The 17,514-nt window shown below is 38.9% G+C and overlaps 1 protein-coding gene across 2 annotated transcripts in view; it reads right to left on the minus strand.

Annotated features, from left to right (window-relative positions):
* PIP4K2A (phosphatidylinositol-5-phosphate 4-kinase type 2 alpha) overlaps positions 1 to 17,514 on the minus strand; it is a 159,923-nt gene that overhangs the window by 17,145 nt on the left and 125,264 nt on the right. For both annotated transcript variants that reach the window (XM_081300457.1, XM_081300458.1), the window contains 2 exons: positions 15,398 to 15,544; positions 10,787 to 10,825 (listed from right to left, as the gene is read on the minus strand). In XM_081300457.1, coding sequence (XP_081156583.1) covers positions 10,787 to 10,825; positions 15,398 to 15,544 — 186 coding nt within the window. The remainder of the gene's footprint in view (positions 1 to 10,786; positions 10,826 to 15,397; positions 15,545 to 17,514) is intronic.

Genomic DNA, 17,514 nt, shown 5'->3' on the forward strand with positions numbered 1-17,514 from the left:
ATAAAACCAGAAGTTAAAGGGGAATTTTGTTTTAGTGAGAGTTTAAAAAAAAAAAATCAAATTGACTTTTAGGTGTCAAAAACCATTTTTAAAATATCACAACACATTGAACATCTGTGTCTATGGTTAGAAACATGACTTTAAAATACAGAATTCAAACTAAATTAATACAGGATTTTACTATCATTCTACACTTTGTAAGAAAAGAGCCAACTGTATTGTACATGACCATTAACAACAGAACAGGAAAGTAAAAAATACAAGTTCTTAAAGTGCACGAAGCCCACATCTCTGTAATACAGAGCCAAGTTTTTGTTTTAGTCTGGATATAAACCTTACTGGGAAGATGAAATGCACCCGGTCACACTTGAGTGTTTAATGCAAACAGGATTTTGGCACCAGAAGGTTTCAATGCAAAGGATGATATATATCAAAATACTCTGTGATTAAAGGACTTATATTTTAGAATGAAATGAACTTTTGTTCAATGTACTCATTTAGTAAACCATTAAAAAAATCTAATTGTAAACCTTGATGTCAAAGATTGCTGTGTGGTGTCCCTTTGATGGGCTGATACTGTGACCCTCTCAGCTGCACGCACGACTTAAAATATATACATACTAATTATTGTCTTATGTTAGGGACAGCTTATGTTCCCGATTTACTTGTTATTCCAAGTGTACCTAAATGAAAATAAACTTAGGAAACAGAATAAAACTTCTTTTACCATGCTTGCCAAAAAACTTCACAAAAATCAGAGCCTATGAAGTTGAAAATACACTCCCGAAGCATTTCTGTCAGAGGGAAAATTTCAGATAATCCTTACATTGGAGCCAGGATAAAAATAATTTGATGGAATAACATCATATATGTGGTATCAATTTTTGGGTAACAAGAGATGCTAGAGATTTATAATAAAATCAGTTCTGCTTCTCAAAAGAGCTAAGCCACAAATTTGATACATGCAAAGGCAAATTAGTGAATGTGGATAAAGTTCTTTCAGAAGCAGCAAAGATAACAGGTGTTTTCTCACAAAAGCACATATCGCAGCCTCCCTTAACGATATAAACAGAAGGTCTACATAAGTTTCTGGTTTGCAAAATGATCCAATAGCTCATTACTAACTTCTAATTTCCATAAAGAAAAGAGTGAGAATGTACACATCTGTGACCATCATCCATGTGTGAAAGTTCTGTGATTCTAATTCCGAATCTGTTTGCCTGTATATATGTAAAATATGGAAAGAAGATACACCTCGACATTCTTGTGAAACAGTGCTATAATTAAGAGGCACAAAACTGGATAAACTTTGCTGTAATTCTGCTGTTTTGAATTGTTAAGACTGGTGAGGCCTAGCTGTTGGTTATTTTCTCAAAAACTCTTTGTGTGTTTGCGTGTGTGTGTGTGTGTGTGTGTGTGAGCACACACACAGGCTGCTGGGGATTGAACCCAGTGGCACTTCACCACTGAGCTACATCCTCAGCCCTTTTTAAGACAGGGTCTCACTAAGTTGCTGAGACTGGACTTAAATTTTTGATCCTCCCGTGTCAGCCTCCCTAGTCACTGGGACTACAGGTGTGTACCACCATACACGGCTTAATCTTCAAAAAATTTAAGCTGATACGTAAAATGTGAAATTGACTCCTTTTCTGGTATTTTCATACTCTTATAAATGTAAGTATAGGTAGCAATGCCAAAGTGACAGTTTGGTCTTCCTCCACAAGCAGTGATGTGACCACTGATCTGTATGTAGGATCTACAAAAAGAGAACCTTTGAAACAGCTTTGTTCCCATCTGATCAGAAGACTATGTTGCATAGATGTCTACAGTGACAATCCAAATATCAAAGGCTGAACACTTAAGGAGTCTGCTAGTCCTATTATTTGTGGCTTAATATTAATTATTTTATTATTATAAGGATTACACATCTGTAGCAGTTTGGATTAAATTCAGGTGACATTAAATTTCATGTCTTCTTTCTATTTCCAAGATTTTCTAGAACCAACTGAAAATGCTGTTATCTTAAAATAATTCCATTAACTAACAGCACTGTTCCATATGTGCTTGTGAGTGTCTTGAGTTCATCTAGTGAAATAAAAATTAAGGTAATTTAGAGTTTATATATCACTCTAAGCCAGTAAATCCAAAAGGCTTGAGGACTTTAATGCTGTAATCTGAGAGAAAAGTCTGGAAGATGAGACTCTCTCTCTTTTTTCACATGCCACACTTACTAGTCAGAAAAATTCCAAATGCACTGAAGTTGAAAACCCCTACTTCCTGGCTGGGGGTAGGGGTAGCCCCAGCCATACTTAGCGTGCTTAGCATGTATGGTCCCTGGATCCAATCCCCAGCACAAAACCAAACCCTCCAGAAAACGCACTTCCTAGAACACCCTCATGGTTTGCAGGTAGGGTTCTTATGGCCTGCTTAGACATCTGCTGTTATAATGATACAGGACACTTTTGCATTTGTAATAGCTATCACTTGAACCTATATGTAGAACAGAGGAGATTTTAGCAACTGTTAAATCCAGGAATTCCCTAAGTGAAGTCTACTGCTGAGTGGAATTTCTAAAGGAGGGTCCAGAGAAGCTTCATATGAAACAAGAGATTCTCATAAACACGAAAGCATGAGAACCAATGATACACTCAAATCCTTTAATTTTATAAAGAGGACAAAGTTAAATGACCTTTCTCCAAATCCCAAACTTCCATTAATGGCAAATATCTCCTTCCCCCAGGGATGGGACTCAGATTCCCTGATCCTCTGTTTGGTACCTTTGCCTACAAACTCCCTTTTATAAAACATCTCTGGTCCAGTAGGCAGAAGTTACTAGGGTTGCCTTTAAGGTCTGAGAAACAAGTCCTGCCTCTGCCCAGGAGGGGGACTTTGTCCTGTGCTTTGGGTGGTGGGATAGGTGTTCCTAACACTGCTGGCAGAGGGAGATGCTCCCTTCTGTCTTGGGAGAAAATAAATTTTACGGAACAAGGTTAAAGCATTAGTTGAATTGAGGGTTGAAAACCGTGGCAATCTCTTTTTAACTGATTACTTGCCTACAGTGGAAAAGCAGGTCCTTTTAATGGAGAGGAAAAGGAAGACTTCCAGAAGGAAGCACTGCTGTGCTTTTGTACCTTCTATAGGGGCCTGCCACCCTTGTTACCTTGCCTTTGACTGCAGTCTGAAGGACCAGATAGAGATAATTAATTATAATTTGTTACAATTTAAAGATCACAAAAGAAATGCTGAAAACTGGTTTAGGAAAGCATTTTTAGATGTAAGGGTATTAATGCTTAATTCTCCCGAACCTTCAGTCAGTAATAGGTAAAGTGTCAGAGATGGTGACAGTCTCTTAATTGCTAGTGCAATTCACAATGCATAAGAATCGACAAGGTGGCTTTTTGTAGCCCATTATCAAAGTGTCAACAATGATTATTGCCAATATAGTTACACAAATGCCAATTGCAGGGCAGCTGTTTTCTTTCAAATGGGTTCCAGGGAGAAGGCTGTGTGTTAAAAGGAATCTTCTTATTGTGACCCTATGACTCCATTACACAGGCTTTACTTTACCTAATAAAATCAGACATGAGTTTTGAGAAGAACTGTGCAGAACGATGAACAAAATGCATATTTGTATAAATCCCCAGGACTCTCTCTCTCAAGAACATGGGCTTTTTAAAGAGTCAGGTCAAATCCCCCAGAGATCAAGTGAGTCCAGTTATGTTTTCTTTTACTTCCCCGGATTCCCTGCTGAGTAGCGTGCTAGCTGGCAGCATGCTAAGACTGTCATTTGTAAAAAGCAGTCCGCTCAGCTATAATTACTAATTTGATGTCACACTGGAATTGCAGCGCAGCTGTGAAAAGATCGACCACCAGGGAGATTCGCATTTCTCTGTCTCATTTAGAGGAGGCGAAACTGCTGGAGCCATGAATGGAAGATGCCCTTCCATTAAAAAGGAAAGAATTAAGGAATAAAACAAGTCATAGCAGCTGTCAGAATTTGACAGTGGTTAAAAAAAAAAAAAAGTAGTGTTCTGCTCTTTTTTAAAAAAATTCCAGACATCTGTACATGCATGTTCTGATACTTGTTGCCATGAAAGTGATCCCATTATTGTTAGAATATAACTTCTTTATTTCCTTCTGTTCCATCTTCATTATTATGCTAATGCAAATCACACTAATTATGTGTCAAGCTGAAATCCAAGGGATGGGACTTGTCTGCACCTATATCACTAAATATTTGAAATGACAGTTTCAAAACTTGTCATCAACAAGTGAAAAGTATGGGAAATTAAAACAGTTATAATGATTCCAATGAAAGAAAACCTAAGAAGAATTGAGATTACTAATTAAGCCATGTCAATGGAGATTCTCTATGAAAAATCGTTCTTTGCACTGTAATCATCATTTGAAGAGAACATCATTGCACAACGAGAGCAATGAGAATAATTTTCTTGCAAATCACTTGCTTTCATTTCTAAAAAAGATGCAGAAAATAAATATTTTTAGCCTTCCAAATATTTCAAACCAAAGATAGCAGTGATTGTTTTGATAGCATTATGATTTTATTTGTGAAGACAAAAGAATTTTATGGTTTTTTTTTGAAAGAGTAAAAAATATTAGCTGATTATAAAAGAAAACATGAAAGTTGGCAGAAAAGGTGAGCAAAAAAATTTTTTTCAGAGCTTAAAAATCCAAAGTTTTTTTTTTTTTTTTAAGAGATCAGCTCCACTAATGAATTTTATGTAATCTATTATAGTTTAACAAAATGTTTCTGCTGTAAGCGAGGAGATGCTCTGCTGCCAGGGCCAACTCCTACCGTGGATTATTAATTGCATTACTTTTACTTTCCATACTTATATTGCTCCTCTACCCTTCTAGTGAGCATCTGTAATGTACAATGACAGATGAGGTGGCCTTGTGGAGCCTCTGCCTTTTGGGGAAGAAGAGCTATCAAAAACCTAAGCCCCCAAAGAAGTACAGAGCCCTGGATTCTTTCTCAGGTCAACAGTGTGGACAATTCAAATGTTTACATAGTGTAAGATACAGGGAGAAAGCTCTGTGTCCAAAAATGCACACTTGAAAGTATGTACAAAAACATTCAAACTTCTCAAAAGAGTTGTTTTGCCAACATAGTATGACACTAAATGACTTATTTTACTACTTTAAAAAAAAGACCCAGGATGATCTCTTGTAGCATGTATATAACTCTCTCACAATGTTTCTGTCAATGTAGTGAAGTTTTCCTCATTCATTTTCAAGGCTAATGGAATTAACACGAATTTTTGATACATCCTTAAAAGAAAGAAGACACAGAGAGAGGGGGTGGGAAAGAAACACTCCTAAATATTTAGAAGACAGAATGGTACAGTGGTTAGAAATATGGGCTCTGGTGCTAGAGCACTGGGGATACTAACTGTGGGATCTGGGACAAGTTACTGAACCTATCTGTGAAGTCACTCTGGACTCAAAGGAATTAATAATTGCAAGCCTTCTCATCTGGTGGTTGGACATGACCAAATTCATGTATGATTCAAAATAGTCTGGGGCATATAGCTTTTATCAAAAAATATCTGTTGATATTGCTCACATCTACAATTCTCAATACACTGAAACTAACATTAAAAAAAAAAAATCCCAGATCAAGGCAGGGTTTCTGCATTTGCCATGAGCTGTGTGAGGCTGCCTGGGTATCACCCTAGGTAAGGTGAAAGCTGGACCCTGATCTGAAACCCTCTTGGGTTTGCCCTTTCTCTAAGGCTACCTCCAAAGAAGATATTGAGAGGAAAGAGGATCACACATTCATAAAGCAGCCTAGCAGAGTCCTGAGAAAATATTTCTGCTCAAACAAATTCTATATTCTTATTTCTTTCCACAGAAATCTGCACTAGGCAAGGGGCTGAACTTTTTTTTTGGTTCAGGGCAGTGGAACTGTGGTTAATAACACAGGGTTCTAAAAAGCAGAGAGACCTGTGGGCAGAACACTGGAGAGGGACATAGGGAACTGCACATTCTTCTTCTGGGGAAATCTCACAGCTATAAGGTATCACATAGTTGTGGCTTTCCCTGCTACGTGCTCGTGTGTTGTGATTTAGCCTTTAGCAGCCATCATACCATTAAGCTGCAACTGTCTTTTCTTGGCACTGGTTATCATTGGAGCAGATCCGGCCCTGTGGATTGAACCTGAAGAAATCAAAACCAACAGAGGAAACTGATGCTGCTCATAGTAGTCTTAAGGGACTTGGGGATAAAGAAAAAACAGAGCAACTGATGTGGAATAGGAACATCAGCGTGTCCACAGTTCTCACTTAGGTTGGCATGGGGTTAGGATGTCAAAGATATGTGTGGCTCTTACAATCAGATATTTTCTCCTAAGAGAAAATCCCAATGATATTAAACTGCTGAGTTTCTCAGAGGTTGCTTGCTTAAGTGTTTGGCACTTGACACACTTAGAGCAGCTTGGAAGTTGGCAGGCATCATTGCTGCTTCTTAGGGCTAAAGCCATTGTCTTCAAGGTGACTTGCACTGGGGTTGAAATGTAAAAATACACACCCCACTAAAGCACATTAAGAACACAAATGGTTAAAGGAGAACCCATTTCCTTTTCTCTTCCTCACCTCTTCATGCACTGGAATCTGGCTTCTGCTCCCACCCATCTCCCTCAACCAGATCCCCAGAAATTTCCCTCTTCATAAATGCAGGGGATAACTCTCAGTGCTTATCTTACCTGGCCTTACAAAAGCATCCAATATCCAATTCTAGAAAGTTCTCTTCCTCTAGTTTCTGGGACATTACTAGAGTGCAAGTTTCATGAGGGTAGGGACTGTCCCATCTGTCTTGTTCCTGAAGCATTTCCTATAATATTTGTCAAAATGCTTGCTCATCAGATACTCAAGAATTATTTGTGCAAATGATCCAGAATGCTCATTTCCTGTCTCTGGCTATCCTTTTGCAGGACTCTTCTTGGACTTCCCCTTATATGGTGATGTTCTTCTGGGCTGGACTATATATGCTTCTCTTCTACTCTACACATTCTTGATGGGTGACTTCACATACTCCTCTCTTTGCTGACCATCCTTTCTGCTATGCCGGATTTCAGTGAGTGTGAAGAATCGCTACTCACTGTCCAACCCCGAAATGCAGGGGTCATCCTGAATTCCCCTCCCTCTTGGAATTTCCAGGTCCTAGTCACCACCTGTATTCCATCTCTGAGTTCTGTTGATCCTTCTCCCAAATTTCTCTGGATTATATACATGTACACCATACCAGCTCAGGCCCCATCTTCTTGGGGGCACCCCATCAGTCTCTCCAACTGGCCCTCTTTTCCGGGTGGGCTTATCTCTTTCTCCAGCTAATATAAAGTACCCCCTGGGCCTCAGCACCTGCTGCTCTTCCTCACCTCGTCCCCTGGCTCACTCTTCCTTATTTATCAGGTTCCTAAACATCACCACATTTGGGAAGTTTTTGCCTGACCCTGCCCAGCCTGAGTCAGATGGTCTTGCTACATGCTCTAAGCTCTCTATCATAGTTCATGGGATACCACTATTTCCTACTTACTGGCAATGCCCCCTGATGGATATATCTGGGTGGCCAAATATTTAAGCCTCTGAAGCTGGGACACTAATCATGAAGATATTCACAAACACTTCTGAGTGAATAAGTGAAAGCAAATGAGCAAATTTATAAAATTTAAATCAAAACGGAATGATATGCTAAAAATTTAATTTAAAATGAAAGTTTAAACAAAAATCTTGAATCTATCTTTCAAATGGAATAGTTAAGAAAAGGCACTTCTGGAACCTAAATTATCACTATTTGCAGATGACATAATTCTATACCTAGCAGACCCAAAAGGGTCTACAAAGAAACTATTAGAGCTAATAAATGAATTTAGCAAAGTGGCAGGATATAAAATCAACAAGCATAAATCAAAGGCATTCCTGTATATCAGCGACAAATCCTCAGAAATGGAAATGAGGAAAAACACTCCATTCACAATATCCTCAAAAAAAATAAAATACTTGGGAAAAAGAGGTGAAAGACTTATACAATGAAAACTACAGAACCCTAAAGAGAGAAATAGAAGATCTTAGAAGATGGAAAAATATACCCTGTTCATGGATAGGCAGAACTAACATCATCAAAATGGCGATATTACCAAAAGTTCTCTATAGGTTTAATGCAATCCCAATCAAAATCCCAACAGCATTTCTTGTAGAAATAGAGAAAGCAATCATGAAATTCATATGGAAAAATAAAAGACCCAGAATAGCAAAAACAATGCTAAGCAGGAAGTGTGAATCAGGCGGTATAGCAATACCAGACTTCAAACTATACTACAGAGCAATAGTAACAAAAACAGCATGGTACTGGTACCAAAACAGGCGGGTGGACCAATGGTACAGAATAGAGGACACAGAAACCAATCCACAAAACTACAACTATCTTATATTTGATAAAGGGGCTAAAAGCATGCAATGGAGGAAGGATAGCATCTTCAACAAATGGTGCTGGGAAAACTGGAAATCCATATGCAACAAAATGAAACTGAATCCCCTCCTCTTGCCATGCACAAAAGTTAACTCAAAATGGATCAAGGAGCTTGATATCAAATCAGAGACACAGCGTCTGATAGAAGAAAAAGTTGGCTACGATCTACATACTGTGGGGTCGGGCCCCAAATTCCTCAATAGGACACCCATAGCACAAGAGTTAATAACTAGAATCAACAAATGGGACTTACTCAAACTAAAAAGTTTTTTCTCAGCAAAAGAAACAATAAGAGAGGTAAATAGGGAGCCTACGTCCTGGGAACAAATCTTTACTCCTCACACTTCAGATAGAGCCCTAATATCCAGAGTATACAAAGAACTCAAAAAATTAGACAATAAGATAACAAATAACCCAATCAACAGATGGGCCAAGGACCTGAACAGACAATTCTCAGAGGAGGACATACTATCAATCAACAAGCACATGAAAAAATGCTCAGCATCTCTAGCAGTCAGAGAAATGCAAATCAAAACCACCCTAAGATACCATCTCACTCCAGTAAGATTGGCAGCCATTATGAAGTCCAACAACAACAAGTGCTGGTGAGGATGTGGGGAAAAGGGTACACTTGCTCATTGTTGGTGGGACTGCAAATTGGTGCAGCCAATTTGGAAAGCAGTATGGAGATTTCTTGGAAAGCTGGGAATGGAACCACCATTTGACCCAGCTATTCCCCTTCTCGGTCTATTCCCTAAAGACCTAAAAAGAGCATGCTACAGGGACACTGCTACATCGATGTTCATAGCAGCACAATTCACAATAGCAAGACTGTGGAACCAACCTAGATGCCCTTCAATAGATGAATGGATAAAAAAAATGTGGCATCTATACACAATGGAGTATTACTCTGCATTAAAAAATGACAAAATCATAGAATTTGGAGGAAAATGGATGGCATTAGAGCAGATTATGCTAAGTGAAGCCAGCCAATCCATAAAAAACAAATGCCAAATGTCTTCTTTGATATAAGGAGAGTAACTAAGAACAGAGTAGGGACGAAGAGCATGAGAAGAAGATTAACATTAAACAGGGATAAGAGGTGGGAGGGAAAGCGAGAGGGAAGGGAAATTGCATGGAAATGGAAGGAGACCCTCATGGTTATACAAAATTACATACAAGAGGAAGTGAGGGGAAAGGGAAAAATAATACAAGGGGGAGAAATGAATTACAGTAGAGGGGGTAGAGAGAGAAGAGGGGAGGGGAGGGGAGGGGAGGGGGGATAGTAGAGGATAGGAAAGGCAGCAGAATACAACAGACACTAGTATGGCAATATGTAAATCAATGGAAGTGTAACTGATGTGATTCTGCAATCTGTATACGGGGTAAAAATGGGAGTTCATAACCCACTTGAATCAAAATGTGAAATATGATATGTCAAGAACTATGTAATGTTTTGAACAACCAACAATAAAAAAAAAAAAGAAAAGGCACTTCTGAAGCATGTGTTGATTTGGGTTAGTTTAGATTTACATATAGGAATCGATTTCTCAATTCAAATTCAAATTCTTATTCAAACTGACCCTTCAAGTTGCCTATGCCTCTAATCTTGTCTAATCAACTAAATGTGATTCAAATATTACCTATTGTACCACAAGTCAGAAAAATATTTTTAAAAATATGTTCTCTTTATTCCTAATTTTTAAGCAATCATATATGTATATATATATAAAATTTCCTCCTGCCTCCACCCCCAGACAGGGTTTTGCTAAGTTTCCCAGGCTAGCCTTGAACTTGTGATCTTCCTGCCTCAGGTTTCTGAGTAGCTGGGATTACAGGTGTACACCATGCCCTATTTCCTATCTTAGTTGGAAAGGATTTTGGAAGCTCCTCCAAGCCAATACTTTACAGGTGAGAAAATAAAGACTTAGAAAGGTCAAGAAATTTATTCAAGGTCACATCTAGGTAGTAAGTGGTAAAGTGGCCTTGGGGACCTGGTTCCTGGACCTGCAGGAGAGCATCCTGAGCTATAGATGCCATCCTTGTTAAGCTCACTATTTAGTTAACTAGGTTTTCAGCACATGTAGCACATGAAATGCTTTTTTCAATCACACTTACAACTAATAACTATTTCATTATTCAATAATCTGAGGAAAGGAAATGAAGGAGAATAGTCCTCAGTTCAAAAATGTGAAGGAAATGGGAAGAAACAGTGATGGAAGATGCAGAAAAAGAATTAACACTAGAGGGATGGAGCCAGCAAAGGCCAGGCACACACTGAGAACGGCACAAGGCTTACCTTTTCTTTGTCGCTAGCTTCTCTAGCCACTGTAGAGCCCTGAAACACAAAGAAATAATAAAAAATGTGCATACACCAGGCATCAAGTCTCAAACATATGAAATATGAAAATGGTCATGGGCAGAGCTGAGAATTCATTGAGTGCTGTTCTGCTCCAAGGCTCCTTCCAAGTGAGCTCCTCTTCCTTCCCCAACAAAGCTCTCAGCCTCATCTGGGGCCTCCCTGTAGGTGTTCTTATCTACTGAACACTCTTCTTCAACCCCACCCCTGTTGTCCTTACCTGGTCCATCTTTCTCTGGTTCATATCCATCTGGTGGAAGTCAGAAAACCTGACAATCACTTGAGCAATAACTTAAGTACTCGATTAAAACTACATTCATTGTCAAACATCAGTTAGTCTTAGTATTTTCAAAGGGGAAGGCAGTCATCAGTTGGCTGTGGTGACTGCCAGGGCATTAAGTGCCTTTTCCCTGCATCACATCTTCCGGATGAGGGCACATCCTAACCCTTGGACTGCCTTCTCTACAACACCCACTGTTTCCTCTCATGTGTTAAGAGTTACTGAGGGGCAGTTTCTCCTTGCTCACACCTAAGCAAGTCCCCTGTGAGCACTTACTGATCCCTTTACTTTGGAGATTCCTTCAAAGACACACATTTACTTGTACCTCTTTTGTTCCAGGCCCTATGCTGAGCAGAAAGGTACAAAGTGGAAGAAAACACAGTCCTTGATCGCAGCAGTGTCTAGTCTACTGCAGACGTTTTCAAAACTGTTCCTCAGAGCTCTGGGTGTCCAAGACAACCAGATTCACCCCAGATGCCAACAGGGAGGCTTTGGGGAGGGGGTACAGTTCAAGCAGAGAAACTTCCCTTTTCTTGACTTTCTTTTTTTGTGGAAGATTTTAATTCAAAAGAGAAGCCGGGACACAAATGGTCCAGTATATTCCTACATATGTTAACACAACAATCATTACTTATTCTTTGTACTCTATTGGGATGTTTTACCCACAGCAGGCATTTGCTGACTAAGTGGGAGAAAGATCACAGATCAATGATGGTCCCCCTTAACCCTGCACTAGACACCTGAGCTACAACAGGCCAGTCAAACTATTTGTTAACTAGACTGCAGCTATTGCCTCGGAATACTAAGGTTAGCCAACCATTGAGGGACCTTATATTTGATTTGGGCAAAATGAAAGTAGCTCCCAGCTCTGTCATTCAGAGCAGCTCAGGTGTTGATAGGGATGCAAGTGGCCTAAAATTCACGTATGAAGACATTTGGGCTGAAGGGGCGGGCGGGAAGCCAAGACCAAGCTGCAGTCCCCCAGAATCAGTGTCCATCCCCTAATGTCCAGTGTCCCCAGCACTGTGGATGTGAGAGACCTTACCAATGCAGCACAGAAAATGCTACTGGTGCTTGGGGACAGTCAGAGGAGCACACAATCTATTTATCTAATTTTGCAGTACTGGGAATTGAACCCAAGGCTGTGCATGCTAGACAAGTATTCTACCATTAATTAAGCTAATCTCCAGCCCTTTCTATATTTTGTTTTGACACAGAGTCTCACTAAGTTGCTCAGGCTGGCCTTGAACTTGTAACTTTCTACTGTGCAGAATTTATTTAGGGAGATGAAATTATGAAATGTAAGGCAAAATTTAAAAAATAATATCCAATATACAATTATAACTTATACCAAGACATGTTTACTAGATGCCTACTTGTAGGAGGCCCCAAATTAGGCATTTTGGGGGCCCCAAATTAAATAGAATTGGCTAGAAATGCAGCTCAGTGGTAGAGTGCTTGCATAGCAAGTATGAAGCCCAGGGTTTCATCCCCAGCACTGCAACAACAACAACAAAAAAAACACAACAACAACAGCCTACCTTGAAGGTGCTCACATGCTAGCAAAATGGATGGGATAACAGCTGTGCCTTACTCTGGATGGCACACATATGTATCTCATTTAATCCTCCCAACAACCTCATAAACACAGGTAAACTCATCCCTGTTTTAACAGATGAAGAAACTAAGACTCATAAAGGTTCAGTAACTTGCATACAGCTACCAACTCATAAAACCCACACATGTGTGGGGCAGGGAGTATAACTTAGTGGCTAGCACTTGCCCAGCATGGGAAAAGCCCTGAGTTCAATTCCTAGCATCACACAAAAAGAAAGCCCTAGCATAAGTGTTTTTAGAGGTCACTCTGGCTTTCTGACATGGGACAGTCAAATTAGCACACAGACTGAATGTGCTGAGCAGCTCTGCAAAGGCTTCAAGAAAGAGCCAGTGGGGCAGGAGCCCTGGAGGGTGGCTGGGATTTCCCAAGGGACAATTCCAGGGAAACAAAATGGCTTGAGCTAAGACTTGGAAACAAGACAGGGCAAGGCTGTATGTGATAGGTTGATCCAGTGGGTCTGGGAGATAAGCCTAGATTTCCTTCACTAGGACTAGCATTTCTCAGTGTGGCTGAAAACCTGGGTCTCTTATAGGAGTCTGTAGAGTCGAAACTGATTTTAGTAATTCTGAGTACTTTTATAATACTGAGACACTACTTGTCTTTTTGTTGTCTTGATATTTATACGAATACTGCAAAAACATTAGTGGACAAAACTGCCAGCAGCTTAGCCCAAATCAAGCACAGAGAGGCACTAGATATATTGCTCATTTAAAAACAACAAAACAAACCTCATCACTTAAGAATGTCCTTGATGAAGCACTAAAATTAATTGCATTAGATCTTGACCATGGAGTATACTCCTCCACTATTCTGTGTGGAAGTATGCATGAAGCACTTTTGTTTACAAAGAAATAATGTTTCTCAAGAACCATTTCTGTGATGGTTTCAGTTATGAGCTGAACTAGCCACCTTTTTCATGAAACAATATTTTTACTTGAAAGAAAAACTGACAATCTGTATTTGTTTAGCTCTGAGACTGGCAAATGTTTGCTCAAATGTGAACAAAGCTGCTAGACTCCTGTGTGTGCTGGGGAGCTATGTGCTCTCATTTCACAATTTGTTGATAATGATAAAAGGGCTTTCAAGAGAAAACCAGAATTTTGAAGAACTGATATCTACCTCGAGTTTGCCAGCTTCCCAGTACATGAGACTTTCCCAGTGAGATTGGTGATGATATTGATATGACTTTTTTTGATACAAAATAATGAAATGTGCCAATATTTGGAAGAACCACATAACTTAGGGAGTAAATATGTTCCTGATGACATGTGGCAGAAAATTACCTATGTGTACAAATAGACCAATGGATTTTAATATAAAGAGCACAAAATATTCAATGATATGCTATCAGATTCTACAATGAAACTACACTTTGAGAATTTACCAACAGTCAAGTTTTGATGTAGTATAAAAGAAGAATATCTACAATTATGTGAAAAAGTCATTAAAACACACCCTTTTCCTTCCCAACTACATTATTGTGCAATGTCAGATTTTCATCCTTTACTGAAATCAAATAACATCACATTAAACTGATAGCACAATCAGATATGATATTCCATATTAATTCAGACATTATAGAGATTTATAAAAATTGTAAAGCAATGCTACTTATCTCATTAAGTTTTTCCTTTTGTTTTCATAAAAATATGTTAATGTGTAATGGTCTTATTATTTAAAATAAAATAAAACAAATATTTCTCATATTAACTTCTAATACTATAAATTTCTATAGACACAATCTACATAAAGGAAAGGCTTTTTGGGGGGCTTCTTTTATGAGTGTGAAAGGGTTCTAAGACTAAAAATCTTGAGTACCAACTGCTATAGAACAGAGATAGGCAAACTTTTCCAGGGGTCAGAGGATAATCAAGTCTTTGTGGTCTATAATGGTCCTTATAGTTACTGCTCAACTCCACCATCACAGTGCAAAAGTATCCACAGACAATACAGAAACAACGGGCAGGGCAACATTCCAATAAAATTTTATTTATAAAATGACTCCCAAGCTGGATTGGCAGATCATAGATTGACAGTCTTTAACTTGGGCATTCTTCCACTGAGTCAGTGTTTCTGGAAGTCAGAACACATCACTGTACTCTCTGAATTTCCTGCGGCCCTCCTCACTCTAAGTCTTGGGGAAAAGTCTTCAAAGATTATGGCCAAGAATGTTCTTCCTTTAGCTCATCCCTTCATCTTCAAGTCTCTTTAATGTCATCCTGTCAGCTAAATCTTCCTTGATGCCCTATTTAAACCTACATCCCTTCCCCTCTTTGTTTCTATCTAAACACTTGCCACTTTCCTAATAGACTATGTAGCTTACTTATTATTCTTACTGTCTGCCTTTACCTGCCAGAATGCCACCTCCTTGAGGGCAGATTTGGTTTGTTTTGTTCATCATGCTATTCCCAGCACCTACGACAGTGCCCAGTAGGCAGCTGATGTTGAGTAAAGAGATACAACATCTCTAATATGTACAGTGTCTTTTGGTAAGTCAGTAAGCACTGATTGTTTTACCCAAAGGAGTGCACTGCTAATTTCCTGGTAGTTTTAAGCTCTGAGTGCCTCCTAAACACTCATTATAATCAAATACAACATTTATTACATGAGTGAATAAGCTTGAGTCATTTAATGAAAATACAGTCAATCTTACCTTTAAGTCGTATTTCCTATATACAGATAAACGGTGGCTGAACACATTTCTTGTAACAATCACATATATTTCAACTCCATCAACATTAAGCCGGTACATGCCCAAGAACTGGGGAAGAAGGGTGATGCCGTGACATTCCACTATGTACTGCACAGGAGAGAAAGAAAAAGGAAATCTCCAATCAAAAGATGCTCATTTAGATGTTAAACACAAATTTTCCGCCTCAGGTGCTTATACAAGGCAAAAGCCTGCAACTATTAAATATCTATTTACAGAAAATGATCTCATTTGTACTACTCACCCATTAGATACAGACACAGGTTAGAAAACTCAATTTTATCTGCAAAGATTTTTTCCACAACATTCTAAACTAGTTTGTCAAGTCAAAAACTTTGATATGATGGTGCAAGGTATGAGCACAAGCAATTGGTCCTTTCTGAAATTCCCTTCTACCTCTGTTTCCACTTCAGAAGTCCTGACTTTATGTGGTGGAGGGAAAGTGAGTTGGTCACTAAGGTCAGTTTCTTTAATGGTGCTGACGTCAAGATTAGAGGAAATTGTAGAAAGCCTTGTGTTAGAAGCATAGGAAATTGTAGAAAGCCTTGTGTTAGAAGCATAGGCTTTCTGTTGCTCACCAAGACATTAAGGCTTAGAGTTAAATTGCTCACAATAGCAGGGGTGTGAAGGGGCCCTGGCTACCATGGTGCTCACACTGGCTCCATAGACAGTGATGGAGTCTTTGGTCCTGTGCGGTTTCCATCCTGTCTACTGGACAAGCTCCAGGGCTGACACTGTTGCCAAAACATGGGATGGGTGTGCAGCACCACACACACACACACACTAAAAAAAAAGAGTTGCAAAAACACAACATGACTGGAGGTCTTTAATGAAAATACCCCAAAGGGCCACAAGATGGAGCTACTTCTCCTGGAAAGTAGCTCTTTATTAACTGGTTTTCAAAGGAATGCTACATTTTTCTTTCTTTAAAATGGGGAAAAAGAAGATTCCCATAAAGCCCTTTTATATCCATGACATGTGTGTCAAATCTACAGGATAAAAAACAGCATGAATACCATGATTCCTATATTGTGCACATCATAAACACTGTGCATATTTATACAGAAATGCCTAGAAGAATGCTTGTCTAATGGTAATGGTTGTATTTTGGGCAATTTTGATCCTTTATAAAAATTATATGGCTTGAAATTTTCTTTTTTTTTCCCTTTACAATCAACGTTTAATAAAAATAATTAGGATGTTCTACCAAACTTCTTAGTGGTAAACACTGTTAACATTTAACTATCTTATGAATTAAAGAGCCTTAATTTTTATCTTTGAAGATGAACAACATCAGCATCTGGGTTTAATTTTGGCCACCCAGAGTTTTGACAAATTTTAAACATGCTATGCACCACACTTTTTCTTACTGACAATAATTGAGCTATATATTTAATTCGATGTATTTTCTGAGTCGAGTTTCATCTTAGCTTGTTATTTAAAATCAGATGAATAGAACATTTTCTATTTCTTTCCTTTCAAAACATAATAAATCCACTTGAGTTTTACTAATGCACAACAGGTGGGAGATAGTGCTTGGCTGAGAAGAAAATGTCTCACATGTGATCTAGAAAATAAAAAGGGTTGTTGTTTCCCACCTGGAGAAAGGTGGTCGAATGGGCCTTAACAGAGATTGCTGGCATCTCTACTGTGTAAGTGAGGTAAAAAGATGGAAGGTTTGCAAACTAGAGAGACATGCACGCATGTCTTCAGGTTGCCATTTACTAGCTGTGGAATCTTGTGTAAGGAACTAAATCACTCTGCACTGTAGTTTCATTTTTTTTTCCTCCCCAGAAAACAAGTACCATAATCCTACCTTGAAGGTGGCTGTGGGGATGACAAATAACGGTATGTTAAAATACCTCATGCAAAGCTGTGTACTGAAATAAAGTCTTCCTCCAGCTGCAGATAATGGTAATAATTTTCCTTCATAACCCTGTTGAGAAATTTTATCTGGGCTCAGGGTGTATTCCTGTAATCCCAGCAGCTTGGGAGGCTGAGACAGAAGGATCACAAGTTCAAAGCCAGTCTCAGCAACTTAGATAGACCCTGTCTTAAAA

This window comes from Spermophilus citellus, assembly GCF_964194105.1.
Source record: "Spermophilus citellus genome assembly, chromosome: 6".
Taxonomy (NCBI): domain Eukaryota; kingdom Metazoa; phylum Chordata; class Mammalia; order Rodentia; family Sciuridae; genus Spermophilus; species Spermophilus citellus.